The 19,842-nt window shown below is 45.2% G+C and overlaps 1 protein-coding gene across 10 annotated transcripts in view; it reads right to left on the bottom strand.

Moving 5' to 3' along the window:
• Positions 1–422: 422 nt before the first annotated feature.
• The window catches only part of PRKCQ (protein kinase C theta), a 168,555-nt gene continuing 149,135 nt past the window's right edge, over positions 423–19,842 (bottom strand). For all 10 annotated transcript variants that reach the window (XM_044226551.1, XM_044226549.1, XM_044226546.1 and 7 more), the window contains 3 exons: positions 9,852–10,040; positions 3,005–3,133; positions 423–578 (listed from right to left, as the gene is read on the bottom strand). In XM_044226551.1, coding sequence (XP_044082486.1) covers positions 423–578; positions 3,005–3,133; positions 9,852–10,040 — 474 coding nt within the window. The remainder of the gene's footprint in view (positions 579–3,004; positions 3,134–9,851; positions 10,041–19,842) is intronic.

The raw sequence follows: 19,842 nt of genomic DNA, 5'->3' as shown, positions 1-19,842 counted from the left end.
GATGACGTCCACTCCTGCAGCTGGTGACATCCTGTTTCGCTCTTGAGAAGTCGGTGCTCCCTGTGTCCCTCAGGTCATTGATCAGCTGTTGGTGGCCGGGGGAAGAGCTGTGATTTAGGGCAGTATGAACTTTTCAGGTCTTTCCACAGTGCAAAGGAGAACCATCATGCCAGTCAGTAGCTATGGTTAGTAATGACCTAGCTTCAAGACTGACCACAGGAGAGGCACCAAAGGGCGTGGTCAGTAGTGGAGTGGAGTTGGCTTCTGCTGCGGATACGAAGCCAGTGAGGAGCTAAAAGGTCTCAGCCTGTGTATTATTGAGTGTTTCTTTTCTTTCCCAAGGTGAAAAGGAATCCAAGGAGCGTCACTGGAACAGGTTTGCAGATGCAAGGCAAATTCCCTCGTGTGTCAGCGGAGGTCCTTCAGGATATCAACCTCTCCATCCCTGGGTTAATGAAGGAAAAGTTCCTGAACATGTTCTGGTCCATACTGTTGATCAGGGCTCTGTCCGCAAACGACAGCCGGGGTTTCTCATTTAAGAATTCTTTGTCGAAATTGCTGCAGTCATACGGTGATTTCTTGAGGAGAGTTTAAGGGAGGGGTGGAGGGAAAAAGGGAAGAAAATCAGCCACTGAATTAATGATCCTCATTTTTGTTATCTAGGCTAAGGTCGCTGTATGACAAGGTGGGCCCTGCAGGTAAACAAGTAATACTTACGGATGGTTGTATGTGTGGATTTATGGACTATTTCCAAGACCTTGAGGCATTCACTTAGCAATAGCACAACTAAATTCATGTAAAAGAACTTCACTATATACATTCAGATAGGATGTCCTGCTTCTGGTTAATGGTTTACATGAAACGGGATTGGCACTTAGAAGCAGCAGAGAGCCCAAATTTGACCTGTACCCGTTCAGTCTTCAGGGACAGTTTGGGGAGGGGGAGGAGGGAAGGCATGGAGGGTGGGAACCGAGGGCAAGAGTTTTTCGGATTATGTATTCCTGTTCTTATGTGAATATCCTTCACTACTGTTACTTCCTCTACCTGTGTTAATTTTATTATTAACCATCTTGGACTGTCTTCCACAGACAGATTGGGACCACAGGTAGATAGATTCCCTCAAGCCACCCAGTCCACTGGTGTCCATGAGAAAAAAAAAAAAGAAAGAATGTAAAAGCAAGCATCTATTTATAAATACTGCTTTCTATGGTGGATAGTTCAATTTTTTGAATGTTATCAAAAAGTCCCCTTTGTATATATGAGCATAACTAAGAGCCCCTCAAGGGGGCTCTTAGCTTGGTGAGGTCAACGGCCTGTGGCTTAGCCTACAAACAGTTCTTTATACAGCATTTGAGGGAAATTCCTTCCCACTGGCAGAATCAAGAATTGTCCTATAGGGAAAGTGTCGATCAAAATTATGATTTTTAGGTGGACAATATCAAGTTGATTGTGATGTTCCATGGAATTTGAGACAGGAGTCACATTATTCTGATGAGCTAAAACAAGGTAAAAATTCATTTTTGTTTATTGTGTTATGTTAGTCAGCATACAGTACATCATTAGTTTTTGATGTAGTGTTCCAAGATTCACCCCGTACTCCATGCAATCCGCGCCCTCCTTAATACCCACCACCAGGCTCACCCATCCCCCACCGCCCTCTCCTTTAAACCCTCAGTTTGTTTCTTGGAGTCCACAGGTTCTCATGGTTTATCTCCCCCTCTGATTTCCCCCCTTCCCTTCTCCTCTCCATCTCCTAATGTCCTCCGTGTTATTCCTTATGCTTCGGAAGTAAGTGAGACCATATGGTAACTGACTCTCTCTGCTTGACTTATTTCACTCAGCATAACCTCCTCCAGTCCCGTCCACGTTGATGCAAAAGTTGGGTATTTGTCCTTTTATTACAAATTATTAGCTCATCGATTAGGCGTGGCACTTTCACAAATAATAAGAGTGCTCGAGGCCAGCCTGTAGAACACTTAGAGCATCCCCAGAGCTGGGGACAGACGCTGAGACGGACTCTGCTAACCCTGGAAACACACTTGCTGCTTCTGGCCACCTACTCTCCTAACAGGAGTAGCTCTTTCCTAGAGTGAAGCACTCTGCTTTGGAATCCACAAACCTATGCCCTCTCCATGCAAAAAGATAGCAGAGATGATTTTTATCTACCCAGGTCTTTACTGCTTCTTTCCCAGTAATCACCAGGAGTGGGTATAGCTGGCAAACCCAGCACTTTGCTTTACTCTTAAAAAAAAAAAAATCAATTCTTGTAAAAATGGTGGTAAAATAAACCTAACCCAAAAGCAACCATTTGAGCTGTGCTTGCACCATTCTCAACATCCGTCTGCAGAGCTCCTTCATCTTAACCAGGCTTTTTTGTCTTCACTTTATGGTGGCCAGTTCTGCATGTGGCCAGGTCGTTCTGCCTTTCCTTATGGAGCTTAGTGATTTTGGCTAGGGAGCATACACATGGGAACTTAGAGACCTGTCTTTTCCCAAGCCCCAACTGACTTCTTCCTTAAACAGAAGGACACACAACAATCACTATCAGAGAACAGAGTTACCTGAATGAGTTATAAATGTCAGGCAGACTTGAATAAATAGCACGGAAATGATGGTTCCCACATCCCTGACATCCAAGTCCGACTCATGTAGAGGGACCACGGAGCATGGATGTACCCATGCAAAGGCTCCATGTCTTCTTGGAGAGTCCCTGGCACACGCGTGTTAAGTCTGGTGCATGTACGCCCAGCAGTTCATTTTCATGCAGGTACATGACGTCAGCCCGGAGGTTAGATATTCCAAACAAGAGTAACATGCCCTTGCATCCCGCTCCCCCACCAGCCAAATAACTTGAACTATAGTTAAGGAAGCCCTTTCCTCTAAGAACTGAACCCAGGAGGAAAGCTGGGGCTCAGGCAGGGGTGAGGGGCGGGCAGGCAGCCCAGGGTTGGGGGAGAAGCATAGCAGGAATGGCGGGGAGCAAAGGGTCCTGGTGGGTCCTTACCACTTTGGGCCGGAATGGTGGGTCAATCTCCTTTCTTTCAAGCTCTTCCCAGTTGATCTCCCGAAACAGAGGGTGCTGGCGGATGTCTCCCCTCACTCCCAGCCTCTTTTCTGGTTCCCTCACGAAGAGCTGAGCAGCAGCAGAAAGGGGGCCGTTACTTCTCAAGAGACTAGCTGGTCAGCCTCGGAGGACATCACATTTCTTAGTGCACAAGCCAAGAGCCACGGAATTTGACTTTTCTAACCTTGTTTTTGTACTTACCAGTTACCGGTACCAACCGTTGCCTCCAGTCACACTGGTGACAACAGTCTCCCTCAAATGAGCCTTCTGAGCATTCTAGAATCTGGGCTTTTGCTTCCTTGCCCTAGAAATGCTGTCTTTCAAGGGAAATAAACCTGGTTTGAAATCAGCTTTGTATACATCCTACATGAATAGGACCTCTGGCAGGTTAGGGGACTCTCTGACTCACAGTGTCCTCACATGTGAAGTGAGTGAGGTGTCCTTCCTGCGGGACTGCTCTGTGGGGGGGATGGGAGGAGGACACACAGACACACACACACACACACACACACACACACACACACGTGCACTGATGCCTGGTCTGTAAAACCGAGCCACAGAGAGTATGTGGATCATTTATTGCTTGGTTGACTGCGTATTAATCGACTTTGATTTCTGATGAAGCAGCCTTCTAAGGAAAACAGTCCTGCCATGAGGAAAAGCTCACTTCAGGGATAATATAAACCAGTCGCCAAGAGTCTGCTTTGGATAAGGCATCTGCAAGCCTGCTGGTAAAATAATATTTAAGTCAAATCATCTTTAATATTTTTTGACTTGTTCCATATATACATGTGTATATACATATATATACACACACACACATATATATATGTATACATATATACACACACATATATACACAAATGTACATATACATATATACATATATATGTATATTTGTGTGCTGTCCCCTCTCCTGTTACTTTCTCCCACAAGGTCAAACTGAACATTGGCCAGGACAGGAAAGAAACTTGGAAACTCTTCAAATTCAAACACAGTAGGACAAGGGCAGTATGGAATAGGGGAGTCTAAACAGGGGACCTGGGGAAGCCACAGGTCCTGAGTGCCTGCCGTGGGTGCCCCTTTTTCCTTCCCCAGCTAGACGTCTGTTTATAAAGTAGCAGCTAACTACAGGGTATCATAAGGACACCGTGGGTCTCTGAAACAGAAACCACAATGAAATGCCATGATTTTTCCATGAGGCTCGGGCAGGGCCTGACCTCCATTAACAACTAATTTAGAGGGATCTCGTGTTTTTACCCCTTTTAAGAATAGCCAGTTTATGTGTTTTCCAACACTACTTTACTTGTCTTGCCTTCCTACTTGAAAATCTTCAAAGGTTCTACCAAACCCCTCCCCTGCAAAATCCCCAAACTAAAAGAACAAAACCAACATGCTGTAGCAAAGTGGAGATTTTTTTCTTCTTTTTCATAATTATGATAATTTTTTTAAATCCAAATGTGATGCTAATATAACCTCCTCGTACATCCACATGGTTAGTCGTCCTAACGTCCTTCCCCGTCTTACCCTATGCTGGCAGAGAAGGCCTCTTAATGGAACTTAGGCTTTAAAGCTCTCTTAGAAAACCACTAACATGAGGCTGTCACTCAAGAGACTTATTACCCATGTGGCCTCGGGCAGGTCGTCTCAGTGTCCTCACCTATAAAATTCAGGGTGAAGCTAGGTCATCCTATGCCATGGGGAGACCTATGTCCTCTGCGCTTAGGTGGCCATCCCAGGCTCTCTGTGGCCTCTGCTGACACACATTCTTCCATTCCCTCCGTAACCCTCTCCTCTGTCCAGACATGTCTACTCACCGAATGTGCCACCTGTCTTTCCTACCTCTGTCCTTCGCTAGTGACCTTTCCATCTGGAGAGGAAATACCTCTCTATACCTTCTGCTCCCATTTCCTTCTCACCATCTCTAAGTCCCAGCCCACCGGTCTTTAAATGTCCCCTCTTCTTTGTGAGGTTTTCTTTGATTCCCTTAACTCCTCGTGAGCTCTCCTTGCCCTTCAAGTCAAGCTCATGGTCATATGGATGATTCTGGGATTCATTCCAACCAACATTCTTGGAGAGTCAGGCATGGTGCTAGATGCCTCAGCCGTATCATCCTGATTTTAAAAAGAGATTCCAAAAGCAGATATCACTGTCCCGTGGTCAGTTGGGGAAACGAAGGTTCAGAGTAGCTCTGTAACCTGCTCAAGATCACAGATCCTGCCATCGTCAGGGGTAGAGCCTAAATTATAAGCAGCCCCTTCTCGTTTTTGGTGTTGAATAGTCTCTCCCGTGGGTTCCACAGAACATTCGAACATCTTCCCTTCATTAGATAAAGAATCACTATATATAAATACCTTTTAAGAGTATTTTGGTTTTTTTTACTCAAGTGTAGCTGAGGGCAGACACCTTCTTCCAGGGGCACACAGTGCCCTGTGCAAAGATGCTCTGTGATTGTTTGCTGAGTAAGTGAGCAAGTGGTCCTCCTTTACAACTTCCAGACCATATGTCTTCAGTCCTCACTTTCTGTTAGCTTCTTGTTTTTAGCATATAGAATGGCATACAGAAAAGGCACCAACTTCACAGTGAAACTTTTTTTTCTGTAGACTCAGACACCAATGTAAATCAACAGATGGAAAACCAGATTGATTTTTTAGAAGCAGAGGGAATAAGTGACTTTCCCTATATCTCTTCCTGTGAAACAATCATAAAATACCCTATTGATCTCTACTTCTTAAGGACATTTTGATGAAACAAGATGAGAGGGAAGGTGTGAGTGCCTCAAGAATGGGCCAAAAACTAGCTCATGTTGTCATAATTAAAGGTTTTAGTGAATTAAATTAGAAGTAGCTGCCCTAGGCTGCATGTGTGCTACGCTGTTTCCCATTAGATTTTCCTAGTACCAAAGGGCATTTGTACCTAGGGCATCATGACAAAGCTTTCTGAGACTGGTCTATGTACCTGTGAAATTTAAAAAATATATATATTTTTATTTTTTATCTTTTTAAAGATAAAATGTGTAATGAGAATATAATGTGATCTCCAGCTTTGAGACGCCAGTTTCCTTCTAGTATTGCATGAGTTCGTTACTTCCTTCTCTGTCCTGCCACAAATCCCCCCTCCTCCTTCCAGGTCATGAAGATGACGGGTGACCTCATGGGAGGCCATCGGCTCTGTGCCACGGAAGCTGCACCCAGGAACACAGTGTCCATGAATAAAGACTTGTCTTTGTTCACAAAAGCTGTCAGAGGGTGGTTTACATTTATAGGAAACAGCACCCCTCGTGCACGGATGGCCAGGATGCAGCTGGAGATTGTTTAAGCTCATGTGACTGTCTGGGCTAGAGCACAGGGCCGGGCCGCAGAGGACGGCCACCAGCGCGCAGCGCCTGTCCTTGGAGTCTCCTCCCCTCCTCATTCCCTCCTCTGATCTTTCTACACGAGTGAAAGCTGTTTCTGCTTGAGATCACTCATCTCCCAGCAGTTTCCAAATAAATGGGCAGGACATCCTGGATGAATACAGGAGGGAGAAGGGGACGTGTCTGTGTGTCTTTGGCAAGAGTCGGCGGAACAGCCCAGTTGCAGTTCCAATCCAGGATGGAACGCAGCCTCTTCCGCCCAACAATGGGATCAGTGCCGTGTGCATCCCTGCCCGACGGCGGCTAGAGGGGACGGAGAACAATGGGATCAGTGCCGTGTGCATCCCTGCCCGACGGCGGCTAGAGGGGACGGAGAACAACGGGATCAGTGCCGTGTGCATCCCTGCCCGACGGCGGCTAGAGGGGACGGAGAACAACGGGATCAGTGCCGTGTGCATCCCTGCCCTACGGCGGCTAGAGGGGACGGAGAACAACGGGATCAGTGCCGTGTGCATCCCTGCCCGACGGCGGCTAGAGGGGACGGAGTCCAACACGGATGCTGCTGCTGCACGGACGCCGCGTTCTCAGAGGACCGATGACTTCTGGGCTGTGCGACACTTTATCTACCTACACTTCCCTAGAGGAAGTTTCTCAGAAATGACACTAACTTTGATCGTTGTAGAAAAGGGAGCTCGAGGATGTGGGGGACGTTGGATCAAAGTGACAGCAGATGGGGGGCAGAGCTGAAGCTCGAGGCCGGTCTACTGTCCGCAGATCGCGTGGGGGAAACGAACTTGTATCCACCCAACGGCTAGGACACAGGAGAGGACTTTCTTCCTCATGGGGCAAGGACAGGGAACCCTTACTCCATGGAAAGAATTAGCCCCACGTCCTCCACACGGATGTAGAACCACTTTCACAAACTGGTCCCGCCCCGCCCCCCCCCCCACCCCCTTCTTTGTCCTCCGCTGTCCTGGTTCCTGCTCTGTTCAACCTGATTTCTCCTCCGTCCTCACCGCAAATCTTTTTCCTGCTATTGAAACTGCATGTGATTTGGGCTTGGGTATTTGCTGACATTTTTGCTTTAGATTTTATTTTGTTTATAACCTGTTCATTTTGAAATAATTATAGTGTCTTGGTCTGCTTGGGCCGCTATAACCAAGGGCCCTGGACTGCGTGGTGGCTTAAATGATCAACATTTCCTTATCACAGTTCTGGACGCTGGAAGTCCAAGACCCGGGTGCCAGCCTGGGCAGTGTCTGGTGAGGTCCCTCTTTGTGGCTTGTAGGTGGCCACCTTCTTGCTGTGTCCTCATGTGACCTTTCCTTGGTGAGTGTACTGGAGGGGGAGGAATCTCTCTCTTCCTCTTTGTATAAGGGCACTAGTCCATCATGGTGGCCTCACCTTCATTGCATCATCTATGACTAATTATGTCCTAAAGGCTCCTCACCTCCTATAATCATCACTTTGGGGTTGGGGGCAGCAATACAGCATTTGGGGTGGGCGCATTCAGTCCATACATACTGGTTCACAGGATGTGAAAAGCTAGTGCAGGTGGGGACAGCTGGGTGGCTCAGTTGGTGAAGTATCTGCCTTTGGCTCAGGTCATCATCCCAGAGTCCTGGGATCGAGTCCTGTGTTGGGCTCCTTGCTCAGTGGGGAATCTGCTTCTCCCTCTCCCACTGCCTGCCGCTCCCCCTGCTTCTGCTCTCCCTCGCTCTCTGACAATAAATAAAATCTTAAAAAAAAACAACAAACCTAAAATAGACTCCTGTGTACCCTTCCCCCAGCGTCCCCCAATGCTTATATCGTATATAACTACGGTATGATATCAGAACGAGGAGACTGGCATTGATAAAATGTGTGTGTCTTGTTCCTGTCATTTTACCCCACGTGTAGATCTGGGTAACCACCACGACACACAAGACCCAGAACTGTCCTGTCAGCACAAAGCTGACCCTCGGGATACCCCTTTCAAGTCACACTCCCTACCCCCCACTGCCACTAATCTGACTTCTGTCTCCACAATGTCCTTTCGAGAATGCTACACCAGTGGACTCACACAGGACGTGACCTCTGAGACTGGCTTTTCCTGGTCTCTCAGCCGAACGCCCTTGTGATCCAACCAAGCTGTTCTGTGCACCAATGGTAGTTCATTTCTTTTCCTGCTGAGTAATATTCCACACACGTGACCCGTCATCCTTCCTCCAACTGGGAGTGATCCTTTCTTCCTACTCAGTACTTCTGTCTTTGGAAACCATCCCTCCCAGCATTTCCTCCTGACTAACACCACCTGCCCCCTTACTCCTTCGCCCTCGCTCCTTGCCGGGTCCCGAGGTGGAGCTGGCTTTGGGAAGCAGAGCTGTTGAGTTTTAGGGGACATCAGCAGTTGAAGGTGGACCGGCTCCGGGCAGCCCCCAGACTGTTCCCTTATTTCCTCCTTCCGGTGGGCTGTGTTGGCTCAGGCTTTCTCAGGGTTCCAGCAGAATCCACACGCTGAAGCCCAACCCCCAAGGTGAGCGCCCCTGGAGGGAGGGAGCAGTTAAGGCTAAGTGGGGTCACATGGGCAGGAACGGGGTCCAACAGATTAGTTAAGAGGAAACAGCAGAGGGCGCTTCCCCCACTATAAGAGGCCGAGGCGGGCAGGTGCCTAGTTCGGGAAGACAGCCTCCTCCAGACGCCAGCCCTGCGGGGCCCTGCTCTTGGACTTCAGCCTCCAGAACCATGAGTAGGTAAATGTGTTGTGTGAGTCCCTCTGTCTGTAACCTGGTATGGTCTGAAATAGAAACTCAGGAGTTAGGGAGAGAACCCCGTTGGAGGACACAGCTGACCACAATATAACCACATTCCCTTCTCCACAGGTGAGTGAGTGGCTGCCAGCCCTGAACCTGATGGTGGGAGAGGGATAAGAAGTCTTTGCATCAGAGAGCAGGTTGATGTGATGACTTCTGTCTTGGGTTGAAGAGTTATAATTTCTGAACTGAGATTTTATGGCTTAGGAGTGATGAGAGATTTGTCATAGGCCTGAGTGAGCAGAAAAGTCCTATATCCTGTCCAGGTGGGAAGGGTAAGATTCATTGGACTGAACCTGTTTAATGGGCATGATGGGAAACCAAAGGTTGAGTTTCTAAGAACAAATTGCCCTTGTCAAGGTGCCAGTCACATCTCAAAGTGAGGGTATTCAATAGTCCTGGAACTGGTTTTTGGACATTGCTTGTGTAAATTGTGCACGTGAATGTTCATCTCCTCATTTTGGAGTCTAATGTCCATCCTGATGGCGCCTCGTTGACACAGATGGTGAGCATCCCATGTAAGCCCAGTTTGAGACCACTACTGGTTACCATATATCCATCACAACCTAGAAATGAATGGGAGCACCAGGCAGAATGCCCAGTACTAACCCTGTGGCGTCTCCTTGACTCCATTTCTTACCTTCACGAGAAGGTCCTTCGCCTCCTTCTCAAGCCACCGAGGGTAGAAGGGATTGTCCATTCGGATGGAGTGGAAAAGCTCTTCTTCGTCTTGCCCGTGGAAAGGCGACTGACCAATGAGCATCTCATAGAGGAGCACGCCGAACGACCACCAGTCAACAGAATGGTTGTATTTCTGACCCAACAAGATCTGTGTGACCAAGAGGCAGAGATGTAGTTAATAAACATGAGGTAGATGAGTGAAAGCCCTGCTTGAACTTTTCGACACCACTCAGTAAATTGTTGACGGCGATGACAGCATGTGGTTTCAACACAGATCACGCCGAAAACGGTATCTTTTGAGAAGCGGACGATTTGAATAGAAATGACTGGACAGTACCAAACTGAGCAAGCCTTTTTTGGTTTGAATGTCTACTTTTCTTCTGGTCTTATGTACAACTGACATGTGCCATTAGCTTTCATCTTCCCACCTGCGATGTGAGGACTTGTATGGTGGACTCGGACCTAAGGAAGCTGGTGTGTATCTATGCTCTCCTGTGAAGAGTTAACCCAAACCCACCTGTTTTACTGACTTCCCTCCTGAGACTTTGCATAAACTCTGAGTACTTACTCACACCTCCAAAGAGGTCATCCGACCTAACCCATCCCTTAAAGCCTGTCCAGCCACAGTTGTACAACTAACGAGTCCCATCTATGGTCACCATTAAAGAGTCTGATATAGTGGGGCACCTGGGTGGCTTGGTTGGTTAAGTGTCGACTCATGATTTTGGCTCAGGTCATGATCTCAGGGTTGTGAAATTGAGCCCCGAGTCGGGCTGGGCAAGGATCCTGCTTGGGATCGTCTCTCTCCCTCTGGTCCCTCCCCCCACCCCACTTGAGCTCCTTCTCTCTCTCAAAAAAACAAAACAAAGCAATTCAGGGAGTATGCCAAGAGAGACCAGGATAATAGACTTCAGATGCAGAAATCTGCTCCCTGAGACTGGTGTGCAGCTCGACAGCAGGGCTTTGAGAAGAACTGGTCCGGTCTGTCCTTTAGGGAAGTGAGTGAGTTTAAAGCCTGGGATCTCACCTACATTTTAAAAAAGATTTCTACCCTTCCGCCAATCCACTCTCCTGGTGGAAAAGATTTTGTATTCTGTACTGAACCGCTTATTTAATGTTGGGACCTAGCCCGTGTACCTGGGACACTGCTCAGTGCTTGCGATCCTAACAAACTGAGCTGCAGCCTTCTCTAAACAGAGCCTCGTGTCCGTCAGCAGATGGATGGATAAACGGTGTGATCTATACATACAGCAGAACACCACTCAGCCTTAAAACAGAATGAAATCCTGACACATGATACAACCTGGACGAACCTTGAGGACGTTGTGCTTAAGTGAAATAAGCCAGACTCAAGAAGACAAATACAGTAGGATTCCACTTCTCCGAGGGCCCTAGAAGGGGTTGATTTATAGGGACAGAAAGTAAAATGATGGTTGCTGGGGTTCGGGGAAATGGGGAGCTGTTTAATGGGTATAGAGTTTCAGTTGTGCCAGATTAAAAAAAATTCTGGGGATTGGTTGTGTAATAACAGAAATATGCTTAACACTCATGAATTTACTCTTAAGAATGAAAGATGGCGTATTTTACAGTATGTATATTTTGCCACAATTAAATCCAGTACATAGTAGGAACACAACAATTTGTTAAATGAAGAAAAGGAGAAAATCCTTGTCTTTCATGGCTGCCACTCCCAGGATGGGTTGGGGACAAGCTGCTTCATTACACAAAATGGAGAAGCGATAACAGTATTGAAGGACGAAATTAAAAAGCGAGACTCTCTTGGGATGGGCCATCCTGTCCACCTGTAGTTTAAAGCCAGCTCCGTGCCCACCCCCGCCCCCACCGCTCCTGTGAGCACAGACACATAAACCCACAAAGGTCATTTTACGGTTAGAGTTCCTCATTTGAAATGGAATTTCTTCTTAAGTGGGCCCTGGGAATGAACGGTAGAATTACAGCACTGGTGGCTTTAGGAAAGAAAAATGATGCTAGTTTTTAGACGTTTCATGTCTCCATGTTGGTGAATCTTTCGATGCAGCAGAATGAGTGCACGGCTGCCAGCTCTGACGGCTACCCCACCCCACGCCTGTCCTTGGGGAAGGAGCTACATCTGCAGAGAGGCTCCAGGTTATGGTGGCAGAAGCGCCTCCAACACCAGAGTTGATAAACCACAAGGAAGCTGAGACGGCCATGCAAGTTGTTGTGGGTTCCAGTTCTGGCTCGGTCCCTTCTGGCCTCGCTGGGGCAGACTCTGTCACCCCCTCTGTTCCTCACTTGTGAAAAGTGGTGATCACATCTGGCTGGCTTATTACCGGGTTGTCGTGAAAACCCAGGGAAAAGTAGGGAAGACGAGTTCTGTGTCCTATGGAAAGGACTATAGATTCTAGGATAAAGACGCATCTGGATCCACAGCTGCCCATCCGTGAAAATAAAGACCAAGCTGCAGACAGATGTTGGCGATCTGGCACTGACTTCCAGCATCAAAATTCTAACCACTATCCTGAGCTTAACTTTCAAATACTTAAATTTAATACTTAATATTTTAAAAGTTAACTTTCAAGCTTAGAGAAGATAGAATATTCTTTAAGGCAAAGTTTAAAAAAGTCGATCCAGGGAGAGTGATAAAGAAAATAGGGGTGCCTGTGTGAGCTCGGGCACACACTCTGGGTTCTGGCGTATTTGCCTTGGACTCCGAAAAACAATCTGAGGGGTTTGAAGTGGCGGGGTGGGGGGGGTGGGAGTTTGGGGTACCGGGTGGTGGGTATTATGGAGGGCACGGATTGCATGGAGCACTGGGTGTGGTGAAAAAATAATACTGTTTTTCTGAAAATAAATAAATTAATTTAAAAAAAAATAAAAACATTTTCTGAAAATTCCAAAAAAAAAAAAAAAAATTGGGAGGGGCCGGGGAAAGCTGCTTCACATGCAATTCCCAGAGCTTGTCACCAGGGGGAGCCCAAAGCAACCAGAAACGGCTCTAAGAGACCTTCTTCATCAACAACTTCATCCTCAAGGACAGATGAGAAGAAATTTGGAGGATCTCAGACGGCTGTGGTGGAAGCGAAGCCTTCTAAAGCTAGGTGATGTTAATAAAGAATTTGTCTTAGGTCAGGAGGAAGAAGTACAACGCAGGTTCACATTGCCTGACAGAAGTGTGCGGACCTGCGTTAGGTGTTTGCCATACGCTTTGTGTTCTTTCTCTCTTTTCTCTCTTTCTCTCTCTCTCTTTCTTTCGTAAGAACTCCTGAGGTAGGTCCTGTCGTCCCTATGTCACAAAGGACAGTGACCAGACTTTAGGAGGTTGCCTGTCTTATTTAAGATGTTCTAGTGAGTGAGTTGAGCGATCTTCTGGATGCTGGTCCTTGCTGAATGTTCCTTTCATATTTAATGTCTCCTGGATTAAGCCTCAGGCTATCAAGGCCAGGCTCACATTGTCGATATTTTTAAAAGAAAGTGGTGGAGAAACCCTGACTGGAGCAGCCCCTTTCCCTGTTTCTGTCTTAACTGCTGCTGCCTTCTTATGGTCTCCTCATCTTTTGTCCCCTTCCCTCCCCCAACTTTACTCAAATGATTCCGATAGTAAAGACCTTGCCCCTTGACGTCAGAGTCTCCTTCCCCTCCAGCAGTGAGAGCTGTCTGCAATCCCATCTGCCTGGCAGAGCTAGGGTGTTACATCTGCATGAGCTCACGGCCTTGATGTGCTGTCCGAGTTCAGGAAGGGACCCGCCCCAACTCCCCCCGCCCCCCTGAGCACCCTTCAAGGGACTCCTGCTCCCCCCGGGGAGCTACTTCTGGGCACCGGAATCCCACACGGATTTACTAAGTGGTTAGTATATACTAAGAGAGGGTGTTCCTGTGTTTCTTTCCCTAGTCTTTGTCAAAATGAGCTTGGACCTCCAATTCTATGTTCGACCCTCAGTCCTGTCACTGAAAGATGCAGAGAACCGTAGACTTCAGTATCTCAGGAGATATGGACTGGGGATACTCCGCAGCTTTGGGGAGGGAAGTGTGTTTTTTTTCTTTTTTGTCTTGCTGCGTCACTCCTGGTATTGCTCCGAAATGCATTTATTGCTGTAATTTGGGTTCTGTCTGCCAGGTGGGCCTCATGGCCTTGTCCCACCTGCTCTGTGCTCCCGTGTGGGTTTTTTTTTAATTAATATATAATGTATCATTTCCCCAGGGGCACAGGTCTGTGACTCATCAGTCTTCCACATTTCCCAGCACTCACCATACCCTCCCCAATGTCTATCACCCAGCCACCCTCCCCACCCCTCCCCCACCCCCCGGCAATCCTCAGTTTGTTATGTGAGATTAAGAGTCTCCTAAGGTTTCTCTCTCCACACCCCAACCCGTCCTGTGCCATCTTGTTTCATTTTTTTCCCTCCCTTCCCTCCAGAACCCCCACCCTCCCTCTCAAATTCCTCATATCAGAGAAATCATATGATAGTTGTCTTTCTTGAACTTATTTTGCTTAACATAACATGCTCTGGTTCCATCCATGTCATTGCAAATGGCAAGATTTCACTTCTTTTGATGGCTGCATAGTATTCCATTGTGTATATATACTTCTTTATCCATTCATCTGTTGATGGACATCTAGGATCTTTCCATAGTTTGGCTATTGTGGACATTGCTGCTATAAACATTTGGGTGCACATGCCCCTTTGGATCACTATGTTTGTATCTTTAGGATAAATACCCAGTAGAGCAATTGCTAGGTCATAAGATGGCTCTATTTTCAACTTTTTGAGGAACTTTCATGCTGTTTTCCAGGATGGCTGTACCATCTTGCATTCCCACCAACATTGTAGGAGGGTTCCCCTTTCTCCACATCCTCGCCAGCCTCTGTCATTTCCTGACTGGTTAATTTTAGCCATTCTGACTGGTGTGAGGTGGTATCTCATTGTGGTTTTGATTTGTAGTTTTCTGATGCCAAGTGATGTGGAGCATTTTTTCATGTGTCTGCTGACCTTCTTTGGAGAAATGTCTGTTCATGTTCTCTGCCCATTTCTTGATTGGATTATTTATTCTTTGGCTAAAGAGTTTGATAAGCTCTTTATAGATTTTGGATACTAGCCCTTTATCTGATCTGTCGTTTGCAAATATCTTCTACCATTCTGTCAGTTGCCGTTTGGTTTTGTTGATGGTTTTCTTTGCTGTGCAAAAGCTTTTGATCTTGATGAAGTTCCAAGCCCTTGCTTCCCTTGCCTTTGGTGATGTTTCTAGGAAGAAACTGCTGCAGCTGAGGTCGAAGAGGTTGCTGCCTGTGTTCTCCTCAAGGATTTTGATGGATTCCTATTTCACATTCAGTTCTTTCATCCATTTTGAGTCTATTTTTGTGCATGGTGTAAGGAAATAGTCCAGTTTCATTTTTCTGCATGTGGCTATCCAATTTCCTCAACACCATTTGTTGAAGAGACTGTCTTTTTTCCACTGGACATTCTTTTCCTGCTTTGTCAAAGATTAGTTGACCATAGAGTTGATGGTCTATTTCTGGGCTCTCTATTCTGTTCTATTGATCTGTGTGTCTGTTTTTGTGCCAGCACCACACTTTTTAAAAAATTTTTTATTTTTTATAAACATATATTTTTATCCCCAGGGGTACAGGTCTGTGAATCGCCAGGTTTACACACTTCACAGCACTCACCAAAGCACATACCCTCCCCAATGTCCATAACCCCACCCCCCTTCTCCCAACCCCCCTCCCCCCAGCAACCCACAGTTTGTTTTGTGAGATTAAGAGTCACTTATGGTTTGTCTCCCTCCCAATCCCATCTTGTTTCATTTATTCTTCTCCTACTCCCTTAACCCCCCATGTTGCATCACCACTTCCTCATACCAGGGAGATCATATGAGAGTTGTCTTTCTCCGCTTGACTTATTTCGCTGAGCATGATACGCTCTAGTTCCATCCATGTTGTCGCAAATGGCAAGATTTCATTTCTTTTGATGGCTGCATAGTATTCCATTGGGTATATATACCACATCTTCTTCATCCATTCATCTGTTGATGGACATCTAGGTTCTTTCCATAGTTTGGCTATTGTGGACATTGCTGCTATAAACATTTGGGTGCACGTGCCCCTTTGGATCACTACGTTTGTATCTTTAGGGTAAATACCCAGTAGTGCAATTGCTGGGTCATAGGGCAGTTCTATTTTCAACATTTTGAGGAACCTCCGTGCTGTTTTCCAGAGTGGTTGCATCAGCTTGCATTCCCACCAACAGTGTAGGAGGGTTCCCCTTTCTCCGCATCCTCGCCAGCATCTGTCATTTCCTGACTTGTTGATTTTAGCCATTCTGACTGGTGTGAGGTGATATCTCATTGTGGTTTTGATCTGTATTTCCCTAATGCCGAGTGATATGGAGCACTTTTTCATGTGTCTGTTGGCCATCTGGATGTCTTCTTTGCAGAAATGTCTGTTCATGTCCTCTGCCCATTTCTTGATTGGATTGTTTGTTCTTTGGGTGTTGAGTTTGCTAAGTTCTTTATAGATTTTGGACACTAGTCCTTTATCTGATATGTCGTTTGCAAATATCTTCTTCCATTCTGTCAGTTGTCTTTTGATTTTGTTAACTGTTTCCTTTGCTGTGCAAAAGCTTCTGATCTTGATGAAATCCCAATAGTTCATTTTTGCCCTTGTTTCCCTTGCCTTTGGCGATGTTCCTAGGAAGATGTTGCTGCAGCTGAGGTCGAAGAGGTTGCTGCCTGTGTTCTCCTCAAGGATTTTGATGGATTCCTTTCTCACATTGAGGTCCTTCATCCATTTTGAGTCTATTTTTGTGTGTGGTGTAAGGAAATGGTCCAATTTCATTTTTCTGCATGTGGCTGTCCAATTTTCCCAACACCATTTATTGAAGAGGCTGTCTTTTTTCCATTGGACATTCTTTCCTGCTTTGTCAAAGATTAGTTGACCATAGAGTTGAGGGTCTATTTATGAGCTCTCTATTCTGTTCCATTGATCTATGTGTCTGTTTTTGTGCCAGTACCATGCTGTCTTGATGATGACAGCTTTGTAATAGAGCTTGAAGTCTGGAATTTTGATGCCACCAGCTTTGGTTCTCTTTTTCAATATTCCTCTGGTTCTTCGGGGTCTTTTCTGGTTCCATATGAATTTTAGGATTATTTGTTCCATTTCTTTGAAAAAATTGATGGTATTTTGATAGGGATTGCAGTAAATGTGTAGATTGCTTTAGGTAGCATAGACATTTTCAGAATATTTGTTCTTCTAATCCATGAGCATGGAATACTTCTCCATTTCTTCTTCCTCGATTTCTTTCATGAGTACTTTATAGTTTTTTGAGTATAGATTCTTTGCCTCTTTGGTTAGGTTTATTCCTAGGTATCTTATGGTTTTGGGTGCAATTGTAAATGGGATTGACTCCTTAATATCTCTTTTTTTCTGTTTTGTTGGTGGTGTATAGAAATGCAACTGATTTCTGTGCATTGATTTTATATCCTGATAAGTTACTGAATTCCTGTATGAGTTCTAGCAGTTTTGGAGTGGAGTCTTTTGGGTTTTTCACATATGGTATCGTATCATCTGCAGAGTGAGTGTTTGACAATTTCTTTGCCAATTTAGATGCCTTTAACTTCTTTTTATTGTCTTGATTGCTGAGGCTAGGACTTTCAGTACTATGTTGAATAGCAGTGGTGATAATGGACATCCCTGCTGTGTCCTTGACCTTAACAGAAAAGCTCTATTTTTCCCCACTGAGAATAATATTCACTATGGGTTTTTCATAGCTGGCTTTGATGATATTGAGGAATGTACCCTCTATCCCTATACTTTGAAGAGTTTTGACCAAGAAAGGATGCTGTACTTTGTCAAATGCTTTTTCAGCATCTATTGAGAGTATCATATGGTTCTTGCTTTTGCTTTTATTAATGTATTGTATCACATTGATTGATTTTGCAGATGTTGAACCAGCCTAGCAGCCCAGGAATAAATCCCACTTGGTTGTGGTGAATAATCCTTTTAATTTACTGTTGGGTCCTATTGGCTTGTATTTTGGTGAGAATTTTTGCATCTGTGTTCATTAAGGATATTGTTCTGTAATTCTCTTTTTTGATGAGGTCTTTGGTTTGGGGATCAAGGTAATGCTGGCCTTATAAAATGAGTTTGGAAGTTTTCCTTCCATTTTCTATTTTTTGGAACTTGTTGCCCAGTTTCAGGAGACTAGGTATTAATTCTTCTTTAAATGTTTGGTAGAATTCCCCTGGGAAGCTGTATGGCCCTGGGCTCTTGTTTGTTGAGAGATTTTTGATGACTGCTTCAAGCTCCTTACTGGTTATGGGTCTGTTCAGGTTTTCTATTTCTTCCTGGTTCAGTTTTGGTAGTTTATATGTCCCTAGGAATGCATCCATTTCTTTCAGATTGTCAAATTTGCTGGAGTAGAGTTTCTCATAATATGTTCTTATAATTGTATTTCTTTGTTGTTGGTTGTGATCTCTCCTCTATCATTCATGATTTTATTAATTCAGGTCCTTTCTCTTTTCTTTTTGTTAATTCTGTCCAGTGGTTTATCAATCTTATTAATTCTTTTTTTTTTTAAAGATTTTATTTATTTATTTGAGAGAGAGAGACAGTGAGAGAGAGCACGAGCGAGGAGAAGGTCAGAGAGCGAAGCAGACTCCCCATGGAGCTGGGAGCCTGATGCGGGACTCGATCCCAGGACTCCAGGATCACGCCCTGAGCCGAAGGCAGTCGTCCAACCAACTGAGCCACCCAGGCGTCCCTCAATCTTATTAATTCTTTCAAAGAACCAGCTCCTAGTTTCATTGATTTGTTCTATTGTTCTTTTGGTTTCTATTTCATTGATTTCTGCTCTGATCTTTATTATTTCTCTTCTTCTGGTAGGTTTAGGCTTTCTTTGCTGTTCTTTCTCCAGCTCCTTTAGGCATAGGGTTAGGTTGTGTACTTGAGACCTTTCTTGTTTCTTGAGAAAGGCTTGTATGTACTTTCCTTTCAGGACCACCTTTGCTGTGTCCCAAAGATTTTGAACAGTTATGTTTTCATTTTCATTTGTTTCCATGAAGTTTTTTCAATTCTTCTTTAATTTCCTGGTTGACCCATTCATTCTTTAGAAGGATGCTCTTTTGCCTCCATGTATTTGAGTTCTTTCCAACTTTCTTCTTGTGATTGAGTTCTAGCTTCAGAGCACTGTGGTCTGAAAATATGCAGGGAATTATCCCAGTCTTTTTTGTATGTGGCAGCTGGAGCAAGAAGTTTGGGCTGGCCATATTGATTTAAACTGTAGTCCTAAATACTATCACTCATGTAGAACATATAATAAGAAAATAAGGGTGTCAAGAATGGAAGAGTGTGGAACACCTGGGGGGCTCAGTCAGGTAAAGGTCTGCCTTCAGCTCAGGTTATGATCCTAGGGTCCTGGGATGGAGTCCAGCACTGAGCTCCCTGCTCAGTGGGGACCCTGCTTCTTCCTCTGCCTGCTGCTCCCCCTGCTTATACTCCTTGCCCTGACAAAAAAATAAATAAAATCTTAAAAAAAATAATGGAATAGTGTGAAGACAAGAATGCTGGAAGATGAGAGAGACTGAATTTGCAAAAAGAGAAGTCACTGATGCTAAATTCTGGAAACAGAATGAGGTAAAGGATCTGGCATAAGGCATTTGCAGAAAGGAAAGTTAAAAGCTATAATTTCTTGTTGCCCAGAGGCCAATTTTGCATTTAAACAGGGTTAAATTAAAGTTAAATACAAAATAAGCAAAGGACAAAACCACAAATTTCTTAGAGTTAGGGTGCCACAATTACATGAACAATGCCAGACTTGCTAATTTTTGATCCAGGAAATCAGAAGTCCATTGCTATTAAACATTTTACACATCAATACTCATTCATTCATTCTTCTCAAAGCTATTTCATTAGCAACTTAATGTGCCAAGCCCTGTGCTCGGTCTGTGGATGTAAATGTGAGTAATGTACACTC

This window comes from Neovison vison, chromosome 12, assembly GCF_020171115.1.
Source record: "Neovison vison isolate M4711 chromosome 12, ASM_NN_V1, whole genome shotgun sequence".
NCBI lineage: Eukaryota > Metazoa > Chordata > Mammalia > Carnivora > Mustelidae > Neogale > Neogale vison.
Note: the sequence above shows the minus strand (reverse complement) of the source record. Positions and strands in the feature narration are given on the sequence as shown.